General features: G+C 52.5%; 1 protein-coding gene across 5 annotated transcripts in view; it reads right to left on the bottom strand.

The window, feature by feature from the left end:
* Positions 1 to 18,280, bottom strand: part of SLC6A2 (solute carrier family 6 member 2) — a 45,584-nt gene continuing 27,304 nt past the window's right edge. For all 5 annotated transcript variants that reach the window (XM_019666852.1, XM_019666854.1, XM_019666855.1 and 2 more), the window contains 10 exons: positions 13,591 to 13,725; positions 11,919 to 12,022; positions 10,605 to 10,729; positions 9,618 to 9,730; positions 8,216 to 8,344; positions 7,626 to 7,725; positions 6,521 to 6,621; positions 5,894 to 6,061; positions 4,337 to 4,408; positions 1 to 3,695 (listed from right to left, as the gene is read on the bottom strand). In XM_019666852.1, the coding sequence (XP_019522397.1) occupies positions 3,672 to 3,695; positions 4,337 to 4,408; positions 5,894 to 6,061; positions 6,521 to 6,621; positions 7,626 to 7,725; positions 8,216 to 8,344; positions 9,618 to 9,730; positions 10,605 to 10,729; positions 11,919 to 12,022; positions 13,591 to 13,725 (1,071 nt within the window). In that variant the 3' untranslated portion in view covers positions 1 to 3,671. The remainder of the gene's footprint in view (positions 3,696 to 4,336; positions 4,409 to 5,893; positions 6,062 to 6,520; positions 6,622 to 7,625; positions 7,726 to 8,215; positions 8,345 to 9,617; positions 9,731 to 10,604; positions 10,730 to 11,918; positions 12,023 to 13,590; positions 13,726 to 18,280) is intronic.

The following is an 18,280-nucleotide window of genomic DNA, read 5'->3' as shown; positions in this document are numbered from 1 at the left end:
CACAGGAAATATCCTTTATTATTCTGTACAGTTATTTTTCCATGAAGAGAACAGCCTGTAATATAAATCCACACCAGACATAGAAATCTGCATGACATTGGAACAGTCCATGACACAGAGGGCACCATTGAAACAGTCCTTATTTACACAGAAGTGGAGAAACAGAGGAATGAGGGTGGGTACCCCAAGATCAAGTTCACATGCACCAGTATTTTGGTGACTTGATTGCAGCAGCAGTTTTGCTGCCTATCTGCAGACCTGGGACTTACAAGGGCATGACAATGTGTTTCCTTCAAAACCCTCAAAACAAAAGAGTTGGACTTTATTTTTTAAATATTAAGTGTTTCTGGCATCAGTTGAAGAAATATTGGAGAAAGTGGAAGTACTGAATGTCCAAAAATTTCAAAGTTCTGGAGGCCAGAAATCTGTGATTTCCCTGCTCCATAGATTATTAGTCACCAGATCATTCTGGAAAGTTCTGTCGTAAATGATGTGCTTCCTTCGTTGTAAATGTAGCATGAGAACATTGTCGTGGAGACATTAATTTTTTTTCCCAACTAGATGGACCTTTGATGATCTGATCCAACCCCTGCTTTTACAAACAAAGAGCTATGAAGTTCAAAGAGATGAAGCCACTCTCACCAGGAACCCAGCTAGTCAGCTGCAGACCCAGGTCTGTGCAGCTCTAAATGCTGTGCTGTTTCCACTGCACCACACTCCCTCCCTGTTCTCCATTCCATGGCTTTCAGAAGAAATAAACGAAACAAACGAAATGAGCGTGGTGGGCTTCTTTACTAAGAAATGATTTCTTTGGTAAGAATGCTTCGGTCTCACAAAATGGATCATACAGCAACAGACTGGCGCCCACCTGGGCAGGAAGCCCCTCTGAGAATTAAGGCAGCTTTGGGGACTTTTATTCAGCAGGATATTGGCAAAGGGCTGCTCCTTCTCTTCTCACATTGCCTCTAGAATGAAGACCGACTAACAGGTGGACGCTCACTAACTAGACACTGAGTAGGTATTAACGTGATGGTCTTAAACAGATATTTTACATTTCATGGAAAATAATTCTCTAAAATTCTGGTAAAATATCAAAAGTGCATTGAACAGTACACAGGAGCCCCCTTATCCCGGGTAACCTCTGCTACTAAAAAAAAAGCTGGAAAAAGGAAATCAAACATTACTTATGATAAAGCGTGACTCCCTCTACATTAAGCGTGGTTGGAAGATGAACCCAGAGGTGTCCCAGCACCTCCACGAGAACTTCCAAGGGCTTCTGGGGTCCCCCCTCCTCCCCAGGGACCCTGCGCTTGGGGCCAGTTTCCCTCCACCCCAGGCTCAGGAGCCAACTTCCGCCACAAGGCAGCACCGTTGCGTTGGTTTGGTGTTGGTTCAGCTAGCACCACGTCTCTGATTTGCCTTTGGCACAAATGACGAGGCAACAAGGGCCGCCTGGCAGAGAGAAAGCCGCAGGCTCTCTCAGAAGTGTGTCCCTGTCCTAACGCACGTGTTTCCCTGACCCTCTGCTCTCGTCTCAGCCAAGCAGACTCGGCTTTTCATGTCCCACTGTTCCAGGGTGATTACTTTCATCCAAAGAGAGCAGCTAAAATCATTTCCACTCTGGCAACCAGCTAGAGGAGAATAAATTACATCCTCTCCCCTCTCCCCTTCTTCCAACACATTGTTCTTTGTTAAGAAATACTCCTTGGCCTCTTCGCTGCATTTTTGTTTATTTTTAAGGACAGCCCTGGGTGGGGTGAACAATTCTGGGCAGGGAATTTCAAAGTGCTGTGGGCTGAGAGTCAGGACATCTGACTTGAAGGTCTGACTAGATCCCTTAGCAGCTGAGACACTGAAGTGTTGGGCCTTGGTTTCCTCACCTGGGACATGGGGAGACAGAAGCCAGCCCTGCAGTCTTCGCTGGGGAGATGGGAGGCAACAACGTGCTTTGTTAAAAACAAAATTGTAACAGCTAGAGAGGAACTATCCTTTCTGGGAGATTCAAAGTCACTTACAGGGCCAGGTTTTATCAGTGACAGGCCGCCCTGTTCTCATCTCCCGACCCCCACTTTATTGTTCTACTCCTGTGGACGCTCCCAGGCCCCATCTGACACTTGGGCTGCCTCAGTCTTTGAGGTGGCCTTTTTATATGGAAAGCTCAAAAAAGTCTCCTGATTTCCCTCTTTACTTCAAAGAATGACCCAAGGGCCCCGATTCAGCAGAAAGTCATCTTCCTGCCCCGAGCTGGCCCTCACATAACCTTCTCCCACGGACAGCACGATCCGATCGACGGATCAGTGGGGCTCAGTGACACCCAAGTTTTATGCAAAGCACCTTCTGATTGTATGTCTCCGTACACTCCCACTGTAAGTGAGGTGGCCTCTTTTCCCCCCCAGGATTCTGCAACAGGGGCTCCCACATTCACAATAAAAACCCACAAGTCTAGATTTACAACGAGATCATGAGACTCAAACCATAAACGGAAACCCTAAATAGATGCCACCAACTCTCCGAGTGGGCTGAAATTAACCATCACTACCACCAGAGGGCACCACTTGGGAGTCTGTATCAGAAGTCAAGCTATTAGAAACCACCACCGACCTGTTCTATCAGCTCAGACTATTGTCCCCTCAACCTCAGTGACTAGGTTCTATGTGCTTAGTTCCACACTGCCCTGGAAGGTGTCAAGCCTAGTCCATGATGGAAGACAAAGGGAGCTTTCAGGGCCAACTCTTCATCGCTCAGGACCCCTGGTCCTTGCTGGCTGGGATTTCTAGGGAAAGACTTTGCAGGTGTCTGTCCGTGAATAGTACATTAATAAACAGCTTGTCAGGCTGCCCTTGGGCACCCAGCTGGTCCCACGAGGACAGCAGAAACACATCTGACCTCACTGGGTTCCCAGGAAGGTCTTCGGAGCCAAAGATGGGTTTCTGGGCTCCATGAGCCTGTCAGAGCGAGGCCCACATGGGGCCTCTAAGAGCTTTGAGCTTGTCTGGCATTTGTGTAAAAGCTGCTCACCGGGGCTCCCCTACATTCTCCCCTGTGACACCCATGGCTCTGCACCATCTGACCACCGGAAGCTGGAAGAATGTTCCAGGACACACAAATCAGACTCAGGTTGGCAAAAGTGAAACAGAACTAAGATGGTTTCTGCTCGCGACCCCCCAAAGCATTGCTCCGCAGACTTCACAACAGGGACAGGTGAACCCAAGCTCCCCGGCCATGGTTCAGACACCAGAGGGCTGACTAAGGGGAGGGGGCAGGAGGGGGAAGATCCGTGTACCCCCAAAAACCTCGGCCGGGCTTTTTGTTAGAGTTCGGTTTCATGGTGTCTGACCAAGAGCAACACCTTCCCTCCGACTGGGTGGACCGAGGATTTCTTCTTTGGCCCAAAGGACAAACAGACGTGGTGGGGAATTCTGCCCGAGCCTTGGACTCAGCTTGGGCCAGCTCTCAAAGTGGGTGAAACATCCCCAAAACAAAAGAGGTTCGACAGAAGTAATTTTTCCTGGGAAAACCAGATCCTGAAATCATTTGTAACTGGGACGAGAGGAAGAGGGTCGAGAAGAGCATCCGCCAGGAGAGGAATCCCAAGACAGCGTCCGGATGGTGGCGAAGCAGACGCTGTGGCCTGGCCGGTGGCGCGGCGGGGCTCCCCCTCGGGGCCAGGTTCAGATGGCCAGCCAGTGTTGCAACTGCAGGGAACAACCGCCAAGCCTTAATGTGAGGGCCGGGCCGCGCGGGGACGGGAGGACCAAGGGCCAGCTGAGAAGGGCGACAAGAAGCCCAGAGGAGGCAGAAAGCACCCCCCTCCCCTCCCTTCAAAGACCCCGGAGAACATGCAGGCTGAGTCCCTAGCTGTCACTGAGGCCCAGAAAGGAGCCTTCCCAAAGTCACACGGCAACTCTGAAGCAGGTGGCTCACTGGGACCGTCCTCCGTCCCCCGCCCTGGACGTTGTTTTAAGGGGAAAAAGGTAGGACTCCAGTTCGCCGAGTGACTGAGGTAGCTGCAGTGTTTCTTTCACGATAAGAAATCTTCAGCCTAGTTCGGTGACACCCCGTGGTGACCACTCATAGTGGGAGAATAGAGCTTAGCAAAGTTTGGGCATTTGGCACTCCAGGACCCTGGAGCAGAGAGGCAGGTGGACGATGGTAGAAGGCAGAGGACAGGCCCCTCCCCGGTTCCTAGCACCACACCCCTGTGGGCCACTGCCCACTGCTGCTCTGGGTTTTCTGGTGTGTAGCGCGTGGTCCTGCCTTGGGCATCCAGCTCACAGCAGGAGCAGCTCGGGCCCTCCCCACAGCCCCCACCCCGCATGGCTCAGGCTGCACCCACCTGGAACTGCCTGACATCCCTCTGGGCCACCAGGTGATGCTCGTTCTCTGGTGTGATGCTATAGGCCAGTCTCTGGAAGAGGATGGAGAAGCGGGAGGCCTTAGCTAGACGCAGGGACACCCTCCCTGGGGCCCCGCAGGCACCCCCAGATAAGGGCCACACACTACTTGGCCCTGAAGTCCCACATGGACAGTGTGTGAAAGTCCATACAAGGCACGCCCCACCCTGGTCGGTTCACTGTGAGTCATTCATCCAGCAAATGTTGATTGAGCCAACTGCTGCGGTCAGACCCTGGGGAGCCAGAGTTGAGGAGACCCACACAGTCTCTGCTCTGGGGGAGCTCAGGGCACATGGGAGGGACAGGCACTGAATAAATAAACAAACCACGATGGGAATGCGTCCTGCCTGGGGCGCAATGAGCACAGCAGGTGGGATGGGCCCGCGGGTCGGCCCCGCAGGTCTGGGCTGGACTCAAGGGACTGTGTCTGGAATCAGTGACTGATAACCAGCTGTGGGAAGTCCTCCCCGTTCCCCACATGTGCAGAGTAAGAAGCTGGAAGCGGGGCCTGGTTCCCATGTCTGGGATGAGCTCACAGAACACGAGTCCTCCAGGTGCCCCAGAGGCAGCTGGACTTGGGGTTTCACGGACCGTCACATGGAACTGGGGAAGTGGGGGACGACACAGCCCCGCCCGGGCCCTCTGCCCTAAGTTCCTGTGCAGCTCCCTCCCTTACATCCTCCTTTGTTCATCTGTCCCCTCGTTAGAACGTGAGCTCCAGGAACTTCTGCCTGGGCCCAGAATGCGGCCTGGGCCGTGCAGACCCCCAGCAGTGAGCTGTGGAGTGAGTGGACAAAGCCATAAAGGAACAAAATCTGTATCCTGCAAAATGAGGATGTGAGGAAAAGGCCATCCGACTATTTATAAATGACGGGGCACTTTAACAACCACAGAGGAGGAAAGACGTAATTTCAGAGTGAAGGGCGCTATTTCCCCAATACTTATCCACATACGTGTGCATACGCAATGCATACAGGTAAGAGGAGAAAATACAGTTTGGGGATCTCTGGTTTAGGCTGATCAGGTTCAGGAAAGAGGCAGGTAAAAGCCAAGAGACCAGGTCACAGTGAGACCTGACAGGGAGAACTGGGACATAAAAGCTAAAAGGGTCACGGGACCAGGCCCACTGGCGGCCTTGTGCCTTACTCATCCCTAGGGGACTGGAGGGCTGAGCGGTACCTTCTCACATCGGTAGCAGTAGGAAGATACACTGCATGTGGCATGTAACACAATGGCAGGGCACGTGTGTCAAACGTCTCCCACCTGCCAGGCACCCGGCTAAACACGCTCTTTTCCCCTTCAAGGTCCATATTATTAGCCCCAGGTTACAAATGTAGAAACTGAGGTTCAGGGGGACATATGACTTGGCCAACGTGGTGGGTCTGTCTGACCCTGGTGTCCGTGTCCTTCTGTCGCTTCTCTTTCACCCCGACAGGAATGACTCAGATGTCCCCTCCCATGCTGTCCCCCACCCGCCCCCAGGCCGGCCCACAGCTTACCTCGCGGAGGGAGCCCCGCGTGCTGAGGAACTTGTAGATGATGTAGGCCGGTACCAGGATCATGGAGGACAGCGCGATGCCCCACCCGACCCAGTTGGCCCAGAGTGGGAAGATGTAGTCATCGTAGGTGAGCGGCTTGAAGTTGATGATGCTCACCACCACCACAAACTGGGGGGGGGGCAGCCAGAGGGGGGAAGCGGGAAGGAAGGCAGAGAAGAGAGACAAGGAGAAGGGAGGGAGGGAGAAAAGCAGGGAAGACCCGAGAGAAGTGCGGACGGAGCAGTGTGTGAGATGGATTACGGGGAGTGCGGACAAGGAAGGAGGGGGACAGGAGGAAGGATTCAGGAAGCGAATGATAACAAAAAGGAGACAAAGAGAGTGGGAGCGAGAAAAGAAGAGTCCTTGGAGCTGGGCTGCGGAGAGCCACACACAGCCCTCCCACCCCAGCCCGCTGCGGAGGTGGACGCCCACGACGGTGTCCACAGGCCTCCTGTACGACCAAGACTCTGCATCCCAGGACCTCCTCCCCTGAGAAGCAGACATGTCCACCGCACCCCCACCCGGCACATAGCCCCCTACCCCCCAACCCTCCGCCCAGGACGCCCCGGCGTCCCACACGCTACGCACCAGGAGGAAGGCTGGGCTGACAAACTTCCAGCACAGTCTCCAGTACAGGCCTGGCTTGAACCCCATCATCTGCTGGATGTCATTGCTGAACCTGTCCACACCTGCGCACACACAGGCAGGCTTGTCACCATGGCCCGCCCCCCCAGAGCTCCAGGCTGTCCCCTGCTGTCCTCCCACGAGGGTCTGGGCCCAGGCAGACAGCAGGGCAGTGAGGCAAGACAGTGACACCCTGGTACCTAGAAAACCTGGGGAGGGTCACTTGGCTGGTTCAGAACGAGGGAGAGGACACACTCAGGGATGGTGTCACCTATGTGCCACCCCAACGCATGTTTCAGAGGGACACGGGGCTCAGGAGGGGAGGGGACTCGTCCCGGGCTATCCTGCCAGGTCAGCCTGATTCCAGAGCCTGGAGTTCTCCTCTTGTTCACGCTCCTAAACAATGGCGGCACGGCACAGCCCTTGCCCTGACTTCGTTCTGGGAGAAGAGCGCAGACTCACACTGAAACCTCCTTCTGACTAGTAGAAAACCGTGGGAACAGGACTAACACTTGGATATGACACGTGGGGAAAAAAACAATCAGTGGCAGCACATGTGACACTTGGTAACACGTTCTCCTGTTCAGCTCCAGCGTCAGTGTGCCAGATAAAACACACTGCACCGGCTTATATTTGAATTTCAGACAGACAACGAAAAATACTTCAGTTTAAGGACGTCCCATGCACTATTTGGGACATATTTATACTGAAACAATTATGCGCTGTTTATCTGAAATTCAAGTGTAAGTGGGCGTCTTGTATTCTGTTTGCTAAATCGTGCATCCCAGCTCTAGAATGAGTTACATGGCTCAGGGAACAGCAGCTTCCTCTGAGCTCCTCTTTAAAAGCTGACAGTGGATGCCTTTGGGGCCTTTGCAGCCCCTGTTAAAGGGGGTTCATGCAAAGATGGGCTGAGGGCTGGGAGAGCCGCCCCGATAAAGAATTGGCTCAAGGCTGGAACCGGCCAGTGACTGCCTTGGAAATGGAAGCCCCTTTGCTGCCCAGGTGAAACGGCTCCCAGAGCACAGGGGGCCAAGGCTTTTCCACGCACTCGGGGCCCAGCACGCACCGTAAAACCAGGAGACCCCGATGGCTTCCATGAGCACAGCAAACAGAATGGAGGTCCCTGCTGCGAACGTGTCCAGCAGAGTCAGCACGTATATTCCACCCTGAGGCATGGAGGGAGAAAACCTGAGGCCATCTTGGCTGGAAATGGCCACCGGCTGTTACATCCATCACAACCTACCTGTCCAACCCCTGTCCCACTCGCTCAGAACCCAGTCTGAGAACGGGCTGTGTGTGGGGCTGCTGGATTGACGTTACATATTTGCATTTTAACAAAGGCCTCCCAGAGTCACGGGGTCTGAGGGTGGGTATTTCAGCTGGTAAAAAGTGAGATGGGCCTCAAAGGGGCTTTTGGTGCCCCTCAAACTAATACGCAGTTAACAGGGTTGCCTGGAGAGCCTCAGGCTTAAGAGGTGTGAGATGACAACGGGCTGGAAGCCAGGGAACCGGCCACAGGGCTGAGAATGCAGGTCCTGCCATGGTTCCCGAGCTCAACCTGGCCTTGCCCACCCCGGCTCCCAAGCTGCAAATGTCTGACTCATTGAAATGCAGCCCCACCAGCTCCAGGTGACCCAGAGCGCAGCCTTCTCTCACCTTGGTGATGCAAAACAGGGCCAGAAGGAAGGTCCCAAAGCTGACACCAAAGGTGAAGAGTTTCCGGTGGCGCTTCAGGACCTGGAAGTCGTCGGCCAGGCCGGTGATGATCGCCTCCATGCCTCCCATCTGAGGGAACCAGGCAGGGTAGGGAGCAGGAAGGAGGGGACCCCAGCACCTCAATCTCAGGCCCCAGGCTCCCTCAGACCTCCTGCAGCCTGGGACTCAGGCACCCCGGTGGCTGCCCTGACTCTCTTGAGAAATCTCACCTCACTTCTGCCATGTTCTCAACCAAACTCAGAACTCAGAAGCTACACGGGGAAGGGTGGAGCGTTAACTCTGTCTCCCACCAATGAACAGGTAGCTAGCTGTCTCCTGCCCCACTCACTCAGCCCCAGTGGGTACTGGGGAGCTGATAGGGGTAAAATGCCAAAACTCCCGTGTAATGTTTGCACGTAGATAAGGGCCTTCTGGAAACAGCTACCAAAGGAGGGCTTCTAGGGGCGGGAACTTCGGGCAGCAGCTCCTGACAAGGATTTTGCTGCCTTTCTCATTATCGAGCAAAGTGATCTCCTCAAACTCTGCTCTCAGAGTGTGAGAGGGCTGCCTAGTCTGCAGCTATGGGCATACTGATTCTTTATGGCCTCATATGAGTAATAATGATGTGTTTGCTTAAGTGATACTTCCAGGCTGGGGTGGCAGACAGGCAGCATATACGTGCCACCGCTAAGCCTCATGCACGCCTCCTCTACCCTTGGCAGGCATTGCTCATTAAAAGCAGTATTCCTTCCTAAGGGCTGGGAAGCAGCCTCAGAACCCTTCTTAACACACTGCTCCGGGCAGATCTACCAATTGAAAAGAAAAGGCAGTGAGAGGAAACCTATCTGCCAGTCCCACTCTATGACTTCTTGCAGACTTGCAGGCATGGTATACTAACGGTGGACATAGACATAAAAAGAGGCCAGTGAATCGAATCTTCCATGTGGGTGAAACAAAAGCTTCTGAGACACACATGAGGCTCAGTGTGTTTTCGTGGGTTGTTGATGATGGAATACAATGGGAAGAGTGCTTGGCCATCCGCGCCCTCTCTGAATTCAGTTTCCCCATCGGCAGGAGGAGAGTATGGGGTTGGCTATCTGAGGTCCCTGTGGTGTGGGTTTCCACGATGCCAATGGGTTTCTATTGGCTCTTGGCTTTGACCTAAGTCTCACTTTTTTTGAGTGAGGACTCACTTCCTTGTTTGCATTTAAATAGAATCTCCTGGAAACAACTGTTAATCAGTGGTTCCAACGGTGGGAACTTTCTGCTGAGTAGTGTGTGTGGACGTGGTGCGGGGAGGTCAGGCCCACAGATGTGTGTGTGTGGGACGGGGGGTGAGGACATCCTGAGCAGGGTCACTCACGGAGCTGTCAATTCCCAGAGCCAGGAGCATGATGAAGAACACGACGGCCCAGAACGTGGATCCCGACAGGGTGGAAATGGCTTCTGGGTACAGGATGAAGACTAGACCGGCCCCTGTAAGAACCATCACAGACCTCATCAGTGGCTGGGACTGTCGGTCTGAGCAGTAGGTGACAGAGAGCACCCTGAGGCCCAATCAGCCCCAGCTCAGTGCATGGCACTTGGTTGGTTCTGGGTGGACAGAGAGAACCAAGGAGCTGATGATGACAGACAAAGCCAGCGGCAGCTTGCAGCTCACATACACACCAGCGAGGCTGACCTCCAGCAGTCAGACAGAGAGCAGTGCCTCGCGGGGACAGCTACGGGCTATGTGCTGTGAACCCCACCTCTCAAAAGCCTGTGGTCCTCAGAGTCCATCAGAGGTAGCCCCTCCCCAGGTATCAGCTTCTTTGTGGCCATAAGAATATGGGAAGAAGAGGGGAGGAAGTTGGATGGGTCAGGCCTTGAGTGCAGCCACCGCTGCTTACGTACTAGCCGGGTGACCTTGGGCAACTTACATAGCCTAAGTCTCAGCGGTCTCATCTTTTATGAGGTTGTCGGAAAAGTCATGAGGTATTTTTTTCTGTTTTTTGTCGCAAAAATGCGTCATGACTTTTCCAACAACCCAATAAATGGGACTATTCTCACAAGCTCACTTGTGAGAACTAAACGAAGGTATGTCAAGTGCTCAGCATGGGGCTGGCACAGAGTGGACGCTCCAAAATCTGTCCTGCCCAGCCAGTCTCAGAGGAAAGTTGTTATACACTCAGGGCCCCAGTGCTGCCTGGAATTCCCACCAACAGACTCAAAAAGGGTCCATCACATGGGCGGTTTAGAAACCTCTGTGTCCCACCCACTCAGTCCCACAGCCACTGGAGACCCGTGCGGCCATAAATGGGGTGGGTTTCTCAGCCCTCTCTTCCTCAGTGGGCTGGGTCTGCCCACCCACCTTCAGTGGCCACATCCTCGATGTTGACCTTGTGTTCGTGGGCCATGTAACCAAGGATGGAGAAGATGGCAAACCCAGACACGAAGCTGGTGACACAGTTGATGGTGCTGGTCAGCAGGGCGTCCCTGGGGGAGACAAGCACTGTGAGTTCAAGTCACCTGACTGACTCCCCCACCCTGCTCATCAACAGCGGTACCATCTCTGGGATCCGCAACTTCAAACGCCTTCCGTTTCCTTGCTGCCCCATGGAGCCCAGTGCCCTCCCATAACTGGTCAGGAAATAGATCAACAACTTCTGGAGGAAACACCTTGAGTCCAGAGTCTGGTATCAAATTCTTGTTGGGAAATTGAGTCACCAGCCTCTCTCTCCAACAAACTTTCCGTGGCTCCCCAGTGCCTCTCAACTTCTTCCACCCAGGCGTGCAAGAGCTTTGCTAAGATGACCCAACCTTAATTCCAGGCTCATTTGCCATGAGTCCCTAACATGCACTCTTTGAATAAACTAAACCAGTCAGCTTGCTGGCCCACAACCAAATCACCTCCCTGGCTTGGCTGGTGCTGTCCCCCGCCATGTGTGTCATCCATTCCATGTCCGTCTGTCACAGTCTTAACTATCCTCCAAGGCTCACCTCAGGCTCATCTCCACGAACTGGCTAATCCCCCATCAGAGGGCTGGTCACCCCATTTCCTTAGCCTTCTTGGAGTCTGCCCCACTGCTGTGCATCCATCCTACTTTGTCTTGTACCAGAGGGGTGTGATTCTGTTGTAAGCCTCTGACAGAGAGTGATAAAGGGAGGCCCAGTTTGTGCCCTCACAGCCCTCGGTGGGCAGGAGGCAGCACTGAGTGCTTACTGAAGCACCCAGAGCGTGGTCTTCGACTGCTGCCCTGTGCAGCCCTCTCAACACGCCCTGTGGTCTTACCTCTGACTCTGCGAGGCCCCCAGCCTGGATATTCCATCCTTGCCTGTCTGGGCATCGGATGAACAGAGGAGTAGTGCTGCCTGCTCTGAAAGCCACACAGGGCCCCTCTGTCCCAGCTACCCACCCCTATGATGTCCCAGCACTAGTGGCCTCAATGTTCCTATCCCCTCACCTTGCGTCTGTTTAAGAGGTGCCCTGCATTGAAATGAGTTCATCGGGACCCCCACAGGGCATGTCAGAGTTCACAGAATGTTCAGGATGGTGTCTCATTTCACAGAGGAAGAAACGCAAGAAGAAAAGTTGACTTGTCCCAGACCAGAGCCCTCTGTCCCATCCCTGCAAGGATCAATCCCCAGGATGTAGGGCTTTCCAGAGCCCTGAGAAGGATCTTACCTGTAGCAGTTGTTGTCAAATTTGTTGTAACTGGCAAATGCAATCAAGACTCCAAATCCGGCCCCCAAGGAGAAAAATATCTGAGTTGCAGCATCAATCCATACCTGAGATGGGCAGACAAATCCATCACCTTCTGCTTCCTCGAGAATGGGACCACCTCACTGCTCCGGAAGGGCTGGGACACCCCAGAGACGCTCAGACCCAAGGAAACGAGGTCTGAGCCTGAAACGGCAGCCATGCAACTCCTTTCCCACCCCCAGAAGCCTGTGCAAAGGAGAGAGGCTGGGGTCTCCCTAGCATCTCCCAGCTTTGAGTGGTCATGAGTGAGCTCACCCTGGAGGAACTTACTGGCTCAATTTGATGTCTTGATTAGCCAAGAAAGTTAATAAACTAACAGTTCTAAGTTAGAACGTGAATGGAGTGAAGGCAAAGGGTTAAGACTCTCAGAGTTACGGAGATGACAACTTCAGAAAGGGATGTGATTTCTAGAAGCTTCTAGTAGCCCACACAGTGGTGACTCTTGGGGGCCAATGGGGTTTACTTATTCCATCTTTTGGGTGATGAAAGCTCATGGCTGGAAGCCCGGAGATATGAGCTCCTCTCCAACCTCTCTGCCTCATGGTCTGGGGCACCCTTTCCTCTTTGTATCTGTTTCCTCATCTGTATAGTGGGGATAATTACACCTAGCCCACCCAAACTAAGAGCTGCCATTTGGATTTGTGAGACTTCTGTTATCTCCCCACTCACATTATTCTAGTCTCTGCAACTTTGCAAGCTAGAGGATATAATGAGAAAGGCCATGTGATGGTGGGACATAGAGCTGTTTCCACTTGTCGGAAAGACATAGGATAGTTAAACATGTGCAGAACAAATACAAGTCTAACTTTTTACAAGGCTGATTCGTGCCTCATGCTCTGGTACCTTCCTGACAGCTGCTGAGAAAATAGGTTTTTCTCTTGGTTATGTGCTATAACACTGTGGTGCGTTGGACGTTATAACTAAGGGAGGTGCATACTGGGATACACCCCCCCCCCAGTCCTGTGTTGCCACGATCATGTTGGGTTCAAAGGGACTGTGAAGAAGCCTTTGGGAATTGTGAGGGAAAATGTTGCAGTGCTGTCACTGAGGTGGACCCGAGGGAGGAGGATGAAAACCATCTCAGCCATGATTTAAAGATGCTCAAGGCACTGGGTACCTCCCACTGCTTAGGGCTCCACTCCAAATTCACCCCCCTTCTTTGTAATCTGTGTCTCTGGGTGGCACAATGAGCTGGAGGGGGCCGTGTCATCACAGGATGGTGGCAAAGGCCAGGGGTGGGGACTAGAAAGTGGAAATTGGACTGGGGATAGGATTGGGGTGGCTGGGGTGGTTTGGGGGGCCATGGAACAGGGCAGGGATAGGGACCCAGGACAGCGTATTGCTCTCCTTGAAAAGAGGGATCTACGATGGACACCGAGTCCCAGACCATCGGAGCTGGACGGGCTCATGGAGACCCACAGGTGCAAATCCAGTCAGCATGGGCCCGGTGGAGAAGCTGCAGCCCGGAGAGGGAAGGCGCGTCCTAGGCTACGCTGAAAGTTTGGGGCAGGGCTGGGACCAGGTTTCCTATCACTGCCAGCCCCGGGAACCCTCCCGACCCTGGCCCGCGGGTGGATGGCCACTGAGCACTGACCGTGGCCTCTTTCAGGCGGTGGAAGTCAATGTGCAGGTAGGCGTTGATGCCGTTGGAGGCGCCGGGCAGCGTGATGCCGTGGACCAGGAGCACGAACAGCACTAAGTAAGGCAGCGTGGCCGTGATCCACACGACCTGGCAGTGGACAAGCTCGCTGTCAGAGCTTGGCCTCCCACGCTCCCCACCCCCCTACCCCCCGGCCTGGTGGAAGCTCGAGGTGAGGTTGGGGGGGGGTGCACAGGTCTCTCCTTCAGAGCCAGTCACGCCCTGCCTCCTGCCCCACACAGAGCACATGCTCCATCTCTTGGCCAGGCCTTGGGCCAGACTCCAGGACAGAGTGAACAGACCCTCAGGCAGCTCGGGACCCAGTGGGAGTCAGCCGCATGGGGCACAGCACTGCCATGAGAGCTAAGGGTGCGAGGACGAAGACCAGGTTCTCACAGCGCCTGACACCTCTTCCTCCACAAGCCGCCTCTCCTGCCGTTCAAGTTGTTCCAGGGAGAACTAAGCACACCCACCTGTATGCCCTCTTATCTTCCTCTCCCTCTCTACCCTCTGCCCTCATTCAAGCACATCTTCCTCTGCAGCTCAGTGCCTAAGCGGGGGCATGGCTAGGCAGAAATCGCTGACCTTTCTTCATCCTAGTGGAGATGTGTCTGCGGCATAGACGACTGCATTGTGCAGGAACCCGTAAAGGGAGAGATGATCTCCAGACTAAAACGAGTCCCCCCTCCCCGCATCCTACCCAAGGGGAGGAACAGGGAAGGAAGGCGGGGAGAGGGTGGGTTGTGTGCGCTTTCTCAATGTTCCTTCTCACCCTTGAGCACACACTAGAATACGCTGGGGGAAGTTATAGATAAAACTGTCGAAGTTCAGGTCCCATTTCTTGGAATTTCTGATTCACTTGGTCTGGGGTGGGGTCTGCACTTCAGTATGTTTTAAAAGCTCCCCCTGGTGATGTAAATGTGCAGTCAAGGTTAACAATCACTGCTGGAGGCAGATGCAGCCATGGGCAGCCTTGCAGAAAGAAGACGTACCCCCAGCAGAAAATCTGCTCAGAGTTGGGGTAACCAGCCCCAAGGGAGACTCAGTTACAACACAAGAGGGCACATGACTTAAGGACCAGGTGTCCCCACCTCCCAAGATCCTGACACTAGGCAGCTCCAAGAGTGGTCACTCATCCAGAGAGAAAAAACAGAAGCTCTGAAACATGTCTGAGGGTAAAGTTTAGATATGGGTTCAAAACAAAAATCGAGATGCAGAAAGTCAAGTCGGATGTTTTCCAGCTATGTCTAAGGACTGGGATTTATCCTCCTCATCTGTCTTTCCCACCAGACCAAAAGACCCTCAGAAGCAAAATCCCCATAGTTTTCAAACTTGTATCCCCAGCACACGGCACACATGGGTGCTTAAAAAAATGGTGGTTGGGTGAGTGGATGAATGACTTGACAGTTGTATAGATAAATGATTGGATTGATGAATAGATGGATTGGTGGATATGTGCATGGAGGGAAGGAAGGAAGGAAGGAAGGAAGGAAGGAAGGAAGGAAGGAAGGAAGGAAGGAAAGATGGAAGGAAAGATGGAAGGAAGGAAGGCTACATAGTTAGGTAGATGGTTAAGTGGATAGATGAATGGTTAGGTGAGTGCCTGGTTGAGTGTAGATAGATAAATATTAGATAGATGATGATAGATAGATAGATAGATAGATAGATAGATAGATGAGTGGGTCAGTGATAAATCAGGAGGTTAGTGAATAACTAAGTTAGTCAAAGAATGAGTAAAAGAGTAAGTAAATGAAAGAGCAAACGAGTCCAGGAGTAATTAAATGCATCAGTGGTTGGTCATATCTTGGGAGGGAATCGGCCAAGGAATCAGGCTCCTCTGTTCCATTGCTCTCTTGTTACATGACGGGCAGGCAGGGGGTGGGGGCTATGGTCTTTGCTCCTATGAGCTTTAGATTCTATTTTCTTTTCTTCTTTCAGGGGCCCAGGAACAAGGAAGACAAGTTGCAAAAAGCAAATGAGGAGGAAAACACGCCTTAGAAAGTGAAGTCATTGCATCTGGATGGCCTCACATTAATCCTGGATTTGTTTTCCCAAATTGGGACAAATGGGACACTCCATGGTGACAGGCACAAGGAGGAGCCCTCACATATCCTTTTTGGGTCCTAACTGCTGTGTTCCCCTACAACTCATGTTAACAGCTGCAGGCTCAGCAGGGCATAAAAAAAACCACCACTCCACCCATCAGAAAACAACATCCCCTGGTGTGACTCTAAGGAACCTCTCCTGGGGTTTGGAGAGGGTCCTGCACTGGCCCTGCCTGAGGCTCCACCGTGGCTTCAATTTCCCCAAGGAGCACATCAGGGCACAGCTGAGGTGACCCTGACTTCAGTCAAGCATCAAGAAAAGGGAGTTTGCTTTGTCCATGCACATGTGTTTAAAGTAAACCATCTGAGTCTTGTTGAAAGTTTTCAGAATTGATGGCAAAAGTGAATTCTGCTGCCTAAGATCTTGTGTCAAAAGGGAGGCTCTTGTGTCCTTGGCCGATAGCTCGCTCATGCACACTAGGCAGAGAGAAGGGACACTGGGGCCGTGTCATCTCTATCCCGGGCTTTTCTGCTCTCAACATTTCAACTTGCAGTGCACCTCTGGCCATGAGAAGCCAAACTTAGCCTATCTTTGAGCATGAGGTGAGAAGGACGAGAAGCCCATTGGTTTTGGGAAGTGTCATCAGTCCTCAAGGGAGATCACTGTTTCTATCACCTGAAATCAAAATTCTTCTCCATCTTGTGTTTCTGTGGATACAGGTTAGAATTTGCATGGTCCCAGGGAGCCAAACATAATGGCTGATAATCACTATGAGAAAGATCTTGGCTCCATAAAAGGAAGAACTTTCTAATGGATAGAGCTCTCTAAAGAAGAACTAGGCTGCCTAATATAGTGGTGAGGTCTCTGTCATTGCAGGTGTGCAAGGCACTCGGCAGAGGATTGCCTGGGTCAAGGTGAGGCCCATGGACCAGCAGCCTCAGCACCACCTAGGAGCTTGTCAGAAATGCAATTCCCACCCCACAGCATCACACTCTCAAGGATGGACCCAGGAATGTGAGGTTTAACAAGCCCTCCATGTGATTCTTACGTGCATGAAAGGTTGAGAAGCACTGCTCGGGGTCACCTCAAAGGTCTGCTCTATCATAGATGATAAATGCCCACGTTTCATCCCTACAAACTACATTAATCTAACCTCCCATGATTTAGAATTTGTAATCCTCTGAGCTGGGTTCTAGGGACATTTGCACTAATAATGAAGACATACTAAGATTTATGGGGTGAGGGATATGTACTGGTGTTACTCAAGAAAACACTGGGAGGTACATATTTTAGCCCATTCCTTCTTATGTGCAAATGATACTGTTCATTATAACTGGATCCAACTGAGTCACGAAAGCAAGCCAGGACCAGCCTGTATTGACACATTAGTGAGAAGACTTGGCTAGAATTATAACTTGAACTCAAAAGTAACAAAATGACCTTTCTACTAAAATATTCCAGAACTCAGGCTTACTTTGAATTGGTCTTTCTCTCTCCTCAACCCCAGCACCTTTGCCACAACACGAGAGGTATGCTGTCTTTTCTCATCCCCCAAATAGCCCAAAGCCTGGCAGTGAAGAGGTTAGAGCTTCATGGCTGGCACTGGCCAGTTCTGTTGTCTTGATTTATCTCCAGGCATGAAGGAGTCCAAAGTTTCTAAAAGTTGAGTCCAACATGGGAACAGAACGGGTGGGAGCCTGGGCCCGCACCTTCCTTCCAGCCCCTCAGGAAGTCGGCAGAGTTTGAAAACCACCAAGGTGGGAGCAGAGCCCTGGCGGGGATGCTGATGAAAGGGACAAAGACAGATGAGGATCATTTATTGAGCAATTTCCATCTGCCAGCCCTGCACTGAGGACCTCTCACTCCACCCCCCAACAGCCCTAGAAACTGGCATGGCCATTACTCTTTGCAGGTGAGGACACTGATGTTTAGGGATCATCATTAACCCGGAGGTCACCCAGTAGGATATGATGGTGCCTGGACTCCAACCCCAGTGGTCTGACCACAAGGCCGTGTGCTTAATCACTCACTCTCCTGTATATTTGAGACCTAGGTTCAAGTCCTAGCCATGCTAAAGATGGCTGTGAAACCCTGTCCCTCTCTAAGCCCCAGTTCCCCCATTTGTACAAGCAGCCTGGAGTAGATGAACCCTGAATCCCTTCCAGCTCCACAGTTGCTAGCTTACTGGGCTTGTAGTGCTAAGGGCCAGTTCAGCCAAGGACTGAGATGGGGGAGGCAGGCAGGCTGACAAGCAGTGGGGTGCACACACTTGCCTGGCTCCCTGGGAGCTAACTCCTGACTCAGACCTCCACCCTTTACCCTGAGGTGGTCAATGGACCAAGGTCACAGAGTGTGTGGTCTGGGGTAACCCCTCCCTTTCCCTGGTTCAGGCTGCACCCCGCTCCCCACCATCCCAGCTGCTGGTGGTGGAGTCACACATCTTCCCAAGCCCAGAGCTTTCACTTGCCAAGACGGGAAGTGTGAACATTTGCAATTCATTTCAGGCCCCTCTCTGGCTGTGCAAGCTTGCTAAGAAAAGCTCGCATCCTGTTCCAGATGCAATCTGGAAGGAATAAGCAACGCTCTTGTTTTTCTCATG

This window comes from Hipposideros armiger, unplaced genomic scaffold, assembly GCF_001890085.2.
Source record: "Hipposideros armiger isolate ML-2016 unplaced genomic scaffold, ASM189008v1 scaffold_479, whole genome shotgun sequence".
Lineage (NCBI taxonomy): Eukaryota > Metazoa > Chordata > Mammalia > Chiroptera > Hipposideridae > Hipposideros > Hipposideros armiger.
The sequence above is the reverse complement of the archived record's forward strand: the minus strand, read 5'-3'. Positions and strand labels throughout refer to the sequence as shown.